Source organism: Achroia grisella, unplaced genomic scaffold (assembly GCF_030625045.1).
Source record: "Achroia grisella isolate CSIRO2021 unplaced genomic scaffold, CSIRO_AGI_Agris_v1 utg511, whole genome shotgun sequence".
Classification (NCBI taxonomy): domain Eukaryota; kingdom Metazoa; phylum Arthropoda; class Insecta; order Lepidoptera; family Pyralidae; genus Achroia; species Achroia grisella.
In genome coordinates, this window is record NW_026712905.1 from 3,175,936 (window position 1) to 3,184,473 (window position 8,538).

General features: G+C 32.9%; 1 protein-coding gene across 1 annotated transcript; it reads left to right on the top strand.

Annotated features, from left to right (window-relative positions):
* The first annotated feature begins 343 nt into the window (after positions 1–343).
* Positions 344–8,107, top strand: LOC131846413 (uncharacterized). Its single transcript, XM_059195698.1, has 6 exons — positions 344–372; positions 1,722–1,800; positions 2,596–2,682; positions 6,087–6,335; positions 7,162–7,303; positions 7,836–8,107. Exons 2-6 carry the CDS (start codon positions 1,729–1,731, stop codon positions 8,042–8,044), a joined length of 759 nt encoding a protein of 252 aa, XP_059051681.1. The 5' UTR covers positions 344–372; positions 1,722–1,728; the 3' UTR covers positions 8,045–8,107.
* The last annotated feature ends 431 nt before the right edge of the window (positions 8,108–8,538 follow it).

Sequence of the window (8,538 nt, forward strand, 5' to 3'; positions counted from 1 at the left end):
GCTTAACTGTATATATATTTATTGTGACGATACAACCTACTTACGTTGTTTAGATGTATAAAATGTGGAATGCCACATCCCTAAGTATTGCTATCTGGTCATTATTATTAGCACTTGCCTGAATTGTGTTGTTTCACTTTGTGTGTGTGTGTAGTCGTGGACGTAAGCTATACACCATACCATGTGTATAGTACAAATAACTTTATACAAAGACATGCTTTATGCGCGTGAGTTGGGCGTGGCTGACCGTTTCGAATAACCGTATTAGCGTAGCGTGGCCAGATTTATTTTCGGCCAAGTTGTTATTGTAAAACTTAAAGTGATAAAAGCGTGATTCTTTTGTCAAAAGCGGGACTTAGTGAATAAACATATGTAATCAGAATTTTTGAAATATCTTTTTATTTGAGTTCAAATTATGTTTACGTGACAATAGATAAAAATAGCCATAGAAGTGTTTTAATGATAAAGTTAAGTAAAGTTTTAATGATATTTTAAATCACATTACGCATCTTTACGGTCGAGTAATCCCCGAAAAGAAGAAAACACATATATTGCACACATATTGAAGCAGTAATATAAAGATAAAATTTAGCAATTACTAAATATTTGGAATCTATATAGACATACATCGTGTAATTGTATGTATGATATATGTGTGGCGAATTTAATATTATCGGGCGGGCAACACCATTGGTTAGTTACTACAGAACAAAATAATAACAAGCTTGTCATTCGGGACCGAATCCTCTTGTAAATATATTTCATATATGTATAAAACTTCTATCTGTATGTAAATATCTATTGTTAGGAATATCCTCTAAATTTAATTAAATAAAAGAAACTGATAACAAATCGTATAATTAATTTTAACAAAATCAGTAAAAGAATTTATAAAGCAAACACGGTATGATACGGAGATTCGTTCGAGAGCACGTCTGTCGACCAAAAGAGGCCGCACACCGGGTTTCGCAGCCTTTTATAGACGCGCCGCACGACGGTGGCGCCACCACAGGAAGTTACACCTAACACTATATTTACCTAATATACATAATCTGAATAGCTACAACTGGTTTCTATTCACCTCCCTCTTCCTGATGCTGCTGCTACAAGGAACCAAACACAATCCGAAATAATAGCGGCCCATCATAGCAGCTAAATACATCTATACATATACACTTATAAGAATAATTTTACTGTACCTACTCCTTCAATTGAATGTATTTATTCAATAATTAAAATAATATGTTTTTATCTGATAAATATAAATGTCGAATTAATATAGCAACTTCATTTTGGAATTTTGTAATAACGGTGATAAGTAAATAAAGGATAGGTAAAGAAAGATAACACAATCAAAATATTACGCAGAAATTCTTTATCTACCTATGTATATCGACTAAGTTTTTATTATTGGATGATTTTTTCTATGGAATGGCGCGCCCGCTTACACTAGCGGTTTACGCTAACTGGGCACCAGTGGATGATGATATGATAAACGTAAAGGCATTTTTTACCAGACGTGCAGGTCTACCTGCATGGCACATTGCTAGCAATAGACTCATTAGTCCATATTACTAGCAATCGCCTAACACCAATTTAACCTAAGTTTTAATAGTTGGTTGTTAAGTAGGGTGTGACTGACTCGTATGGCTAGGGTTGTTAAGGCATAGGTTCTATTTTCACTTTACTATTTGTTACAGGACCTATTTGTTTTATTTCAGGTAAACGATGTACTATTCAACTAAATTACCTACAATTAATTTCCGAATACCATGTTTCATTATTGGGTACATTAATTTGGTAAGTATCAATAATAATATATATGATAGCAATATAAAATGAAGATAAATATAGATTTGGTTATATTTTAAAATATAATTAAACAAAACATTAAAGAATGTTTCCTATATTTTGTTTATAATATTACGAATAGAACACACTCGTAACTGTGTTGTTGAAGGAATTTAAATAAAATTTTTGCATCTGCTAGTTTACATAAATAAACGCATTTATATGATAATCATTAACATTATAAAAATATCTGTTAATTTTTAAGCAAATGAGGAAAAAATATATTTTTCCTAATGTGCTTAAAGTCTAATTTTCAATTTGGATTAATGTTTTATTAATAATAATAAAATGACTCCATGATTATTGTTATTAATATCAGTAACAACTTAACGACTATTGACTGTTTATTTGTAAAAAAAAAAACAATACTGAAATTTATCTTATCTTACACCGGATAACATTTTTTGCCATGTGGAAAATATTAAGACATGTATCCTATATTAAATGTATGTATGTACATATTTAGATTTACAACCAACACGAAGTAATTTGACTTTACTCTGAAAATACGTACATCCTATACGATGTAGGTACGTACCTACATATGAACCGATTGGGTGTGTTTTTATAAGTAAGGGTGACTATATAAGTCTTACTAATATTATAACCGCGAAAGTTTGTGATTGTGGATGGATGTTTGTTACTCTATCCACTGTTGGCTATAGGCCTTTCCCAATTACTTCAATGTGCGGTCTTCCGCCGTCCGCTTCCATTATACATTTATCTAAATAAATCTGTTTACAGGTGGTGAGCATCGTGGACGTTTTAGCTCAATTAGTCGTGGTATTCATTATCACCAGTGGATTTCAATGTCAAGTTAGTGAAAAGTCTGTAAGTATAATAATATAATCTTATTCATATTATAAACGCGAAAGTTTGTGAGTATGGATGGATGTATGTTAGTCTTTCACGCAAAACATATAGTTAACCGGATTTTGATGAAATTTTACTGTAATATAGCTTCAGAATAATATATAGCCTATAAATTTCGCGTTGGTGAAACCGCGGGCTCAGCTAGTATATAATAATATCCACACACTTTTCACACAGCGCCATCTAATCCCTAAAGTTAAGTTGAGTTTGTGTTATGGTTACAACTGCTGATAAGAGTAAATATAAAAACAGTAAATACAAAAATTATTTCCTTATGTACATATGGAATTGAATAAACAGTCAGACCAACATTTATTTATCAGTATTTTATTTTTGTATAAAGTCTGTGTCGTTTTTCGAAGTCTTAAGGGGGTCTTCCTATGTGATGGGTTGAAAAAATCGATTTTTTTTTTTCATAAATTGCTCCCTTAACATGTCTAGAATACGGTAGTAAAGCGATTTTAGAAAATTCGAAGTCGTTTTAAAGATACAGCAGGTAAAAGAAAGAGCGGTTCGGAGCGGTGAGTTGGCAGTTAGAGACCGGGCCTATTGTGTACCGTCGGCTTTATACCTGGCCTCCCTTTTATTAATATATTTGTTTATACAAGTTTAGACACGTTTCTACAGACTTAAACAGAAATTTCTATTGTTATAATATTTTACCGAAGTTATTTTAGTCTTGGTTGAACTTCGAAGAGAGCAACAGCTACAAATTATTTTTTTTCATAATGAGTGGACGGAAAGGAAGTACGAGTGGAAATGTTCATCCTGGTCGTAGTAAAAAAAGAAAGTTTAGTGGAAACCGTTTTACCCACCAAAAATGGCGTAAGGCTGAAGCTAATAATGAACTGGACCAATTTCATCACGATAAACCACCTCTAATTCCGCAAGTCCAAGAAGCTATCAAACCGGTTTTCGAAGATTTATCGAAAGACGAATTATTAATTCGTTGTTTAGGAGCAGAGACACAAAACAATAACGAATCTTTGAATTCTTTGATTTGGACTTTCGCTCCTAAACATCTTCATTCTGGTCCCAAAGTTGTTGAAATTGCTAGCTACTTAGCAGTTATTATCTTTAATGAAGGTTTTCAAGGTATTTTAAAAGTTATGTCGATTATGGGATGCCCTGTTGGTCGTGAAGCCCAAGCGTATGTTGAGAAACGGGATGAAAAGCGAATCTTACGCTCTGAGCGGCGCGTAAGTGATGTCGTTAAACAAGCCAGGATTGACTCAAGAGCTGAACAATCTGCTTTAAAAGAGTTTCACGAGGAAGAGGAAGGAATACTCTATAGACCAGGCATCGCCGATTGAGAGTAAGTTGATATTTTAATAGTTTTTAACGGACTTGAAACTTTAAACGCGTTTTTCTCAAAACTGTGTTTTTCAAACTTTCCTCCATTGTATCTCAGAAACGGCTGGACCGAATTACTTGAAATTTACAGGGCACACTCAATATATGTAAACGCATGGAATGAACTATTATCAATCGAAAATTTTCAAAACTTCGATTTTTTTATAGCAAAAAACAAAAAAAAGCCTAATTTGCAACTTTTATTTCAAATGTCTATCAAAAATCCAATTTTTTTTATATTCATTTGATTATAGGTCATTCCGTGCTTTTAAGCCTACAAATTAAAACGCCGTTTTTTTTTTTTTCAGATAAGCCGATCAGCCGGAATCGTGGAGGAAGTGGGAGCTCTTTTTTTCGAGGCGGGGGTGTTCAGAGCGCTGTAACTCTAGTTTGACTGAATATTTTTAGCTGAAATTTTATATTTATACTGTCCAAATATGTGTTAATAAATGATAAAAAACTTGAAGCTCTAAATATTTACTGGTCGTAGAAAAAAAATCCTAAAATATCCCTAAAAAACAGGCCGTCACATAGGAAGACCCCCTTAAATATATTTATAAAATAATATAGTTAATATGTGTATGAGTAGTACGTATGTTTAGGTATCTCTTATATACAATATATTATATAATATAGTACAAACATTATTTTATTATTATGTCAATTAAATTAGCACTAATAAAAACAAAGAATAACATACCTATTTAAATATTCCTGGAAAGCTATACAGATAAATTTATTTGATAATTTAAGTATTTGATATCAAAAAATATTTTTACAATGACAATTACTGATAACATGTTCATTCGTTCAGCACGCGAATGTTAACAACAATGTACTGATTTAAATTAATACATAATTTAATTAACAACAAGAACTCTTTACTGCGCATTAGTTTAAAATGTTAGAAAATGCATAAGTAATGAATTTCTTACATGCAACTTACTTTATTCGAGATTCAACATTCTGTAGAACTCAATTTTAAAAATCATCAGCACAGAAATGAGTGAAATTACCTTTGTACTGTGTGTCACATTGAGTTACCATTATACACAGATGCTTATATTCATATTTACATACAATAGTAGATATTATAAGGGTTCATGACTTCTATATCAACTTTTTTTTTCTTTTATGTAATTGGAATAATTATATATTATTTCCCTTCTATCTCATCCTTCAAGGCAAAGTCACCTGGTTACTGAAATAAGTGAGACAAGTCCAAATAATAAATCTAATATCAACTATTGAACTATTCTGTCTTTCTTCATTTCATATAGACAGGGACGAAACGATTTCTTTAATAAGAGTGAGACATGTAAGTCGCCTGCGTGCAGTTTCCACTGAACTACCCCCAGTCTCAACTATTTTAGCCGCCAACGAGTTTGCTTTGAAAGCTGTAGCTTCAGATTCGGTAAAAGCTATAGCTTCAATTTCAGATTAGGTGAAATTAGGAAGAGAGGCATGACATCTTAGTACTCTGGAAAGGCAACGCCTTTCATTTAAATATTCCAAACGATTGTTGTAAAAAAGAGATTGTTAGTAATGTGGACTCATGACTCCATTACTAGTAATGTACCATGTCTGGTTGACCTCCACGCGGTTCCCCCTGGAAACCATCGTGATAAAATTCCTGGTGAATTTATCACAATGTGCTAACTGACCTGCCCTCATGTTCATCTTATCATCCTCCACTGGTGCCCCGCCAGCGTAAACCGTTAGCGCAAGCAGGTGCAATATTCTATATTCATGCCTTAAAAAGATGAATGTTGGACTCTGTTATCCGTATTCAGCCTTTAATTTGGGCCATTATCGTATAGAGTCGAGACCACTAAAGCCAGCCAGGGTCCTCCCAAAAGCGCAGACGAAGCCTCCTGGTGTCTTTACAGGTTTCACGGAGCAACCTTGCCGTTCCAAAGAAAATATATGTTTCTTGGGTGTTTTATTCTATCTGTCACACTTAAAGTGAGTGACTTGTAGCAGTCATGACATAACTATTTTGTTTCCAGTTTGACAAGATTGCCTGGTCATGGATGGAACCAATTCTACTAGCGGTGAATGTTGGTACCCATGGCTTTTACCCGTTCCCGCTGCCATTGCGGAACAATCAAAACTTGTTAGAGGGTTATTTTCCGGTTGTGGATGAACCTAAATGTTTCCCCACTATGATGCATATATATATTATGGATTTACTTAACTTTATTATTAATATAATATGGTTGAAGTTCGTTAAATCCTTCATCGTCGCTTTACATAAGGTATGTATTATAAACATTTTTATAGTATGATTTTTTTCTTTGGGAATATGGAATTCAATTATATCTCGAAAGTACAGCAAAAAGTTTCACCGTCCTCGTGGTGTAGGTAACCGTACACCACACTGGACCTATATTTGAAAAGTGTTTTTCTATTATATTATTTTGATTAATTAACAAAAACAATGAATTGGCTAAAATTGTTTTATTTTCATCTTTCATCATCAAATTATCGTATTTGTGGCGAGGAGTTTCGTACGGTTGGCACCCTACAGTAAAGACCAGCCAGCAGCCCTACTTCTGGAAGTGGAACAGTGCTGCGACCTTGATTATTTTTTTAACCCACATACTCTTTAACGGTTTTTGTTTCATTTCTATATATAGAATAGGTTCACCTACAATTTGAGCTACATATATACTATTACTGTGTGTATCTAAACGAGGTTTGTGGGTGTGATCTGCGATATACTGTTGAAACTCCAAGTCGTTGGAATTAACTCGTAATTGAATAATATATCGAATATTGTTAGTGGTGTGGAGAAAACAAAACAGTAAAACAAATGCTGGTTGCTCGAGAATGCACATAATTTAGAACTTAGATGTATTTCTTATAATAATCACCCATTGCTAGTAATGTGGTATGCAAACGGTACACTATGGAAATTACCGTTGTAAAAGCCTGGTGATTTTGTTACTATGGGCTACCTGATCTGACTTCGTCCTTTTATCATCCTTCACTGGTGCCTCGTCAATGCATACCCACAATTCGAATCCATAAAAAAACTAAAGTTACTACTTTGTAGTAATTTTTGTAATCTTTTTTCAACAGAAAAAACAAGAACCTATACGGCTGTTCTTTATAATCTATGTCCTTAAGATGGTATTTCAAATAATATATATCAAGTCCCAACCTGAGTACCTAATTATTGAAAATCTAGAATTATCATGGCTAATCAAGGCTATGGATATTGGTAAGTGTAATTATTAATGTAATTATGATATAAAAGTACAAATTAAACCTATTCACAAGTCTAACGGAGTTATAGGAGATCCATTTGGCATAGTCTTTTCTATTGCAAGTATAAGTGTATCTATCTACTCGTAAAAAGATTAATCAAATGGCAAACAAGAACCTTCTACCACAGGAATAACAAACAATCTAACATTAGCCTGTTTATATTATCTAGTAACGATCAAACAAACTGCTTAGGACTATCATGCAACTTATCAGATACTGTGTGACAGTTCTTTATAACCTGATGAAGAGTGATAGATGTGTAGGAGATGGTGATGTTATAAATTCACTAAACCTCTATTCTTTGAATAGAATAGAATACAATTTATTGTTTGAAGCTAAGGTAGCTTTACGATCACCGATGTAAGTCATGTACACCGACCACAATTAACAATACTTCTTACTACTCCAATTTGGGCAACGATCATAAAGGGTTACTAAAAAAATCTCGCAATTTTTACATTTTCAAACATTGTGTTCTTTTATAGGTATCTCAATTATATGCGCTATTATAATTGGTACATATATACGGCAATTAAGAGAAGAGTATATAAAAGAATTGCCCATCACGTGCGACGATGAACGCTTGATGTTGAAGAAACAAGACGCTACAGAATACAGTGAAAAGAACTTGGCGGGTATTGTCGTTAGTAAAGTTAATAAATCAGGTCTAAGTACAGTATTAAAAATTTCGTAGTTAGTTGTACAGTAACGGTAATGATTACTAGTAACAAAAAGACCACGTCTGAATTCAGTCCGATATGTTGGTTATCGGACTTATTACAAAACTCGGACGAAACATGATCTAAAAGTAAAAATAATTATATGTATAAGAATCCGTTTTAAATAATAAGTACACGGAAAAAAGGAACCACGAGATATTGTTATTGTATCATTTCGATTCGAATCGTCTATTAGCAATTTTTTTAGTATTTATGAAGTAAACAAATATTCATATATTTACTAATATGAGCTTACAAAAAAAAAACGGTTGGAAATTGGACACTAGAAGAAGTTAGTGCTATTAAACTATAAAATTCATACGGTTGCGTTTTAATACGTGAAAGGTAAAGTAATGGTGACTATTTCAATGGAAATGTTTTAGGCAATCAATCAATCGAAATCATTTCTACATCACAAGTCAACAAAATTGACGACAAATATTTTAAAGTCAAAAGAGTGAAAAAATTA

Bases quoted from the DNA above. Each gene is read 5' to 3' on its own strand.
- LOC131846413 (XM_059195698.1), top strand. From the start codon at position 1,729: ATGTACTATTCAACTAAATTACCTACAATTAATTTCCGAATACCATGT. The intron at 2,683-6,086 runs GTAAGTATAATA...TTTTGTTTCCAG, and splicing joins GTCAAGTTAGTGAAAAGTCT to TTTGACAAGATTGCCTGGTC. The intron at 6,336-7,161 runs GTATGTATTATA...TTTTTTCAACAG, and splicing joins TCATCGTCGCTTTACATAAG to AAAAAACAAGAACCTATACG.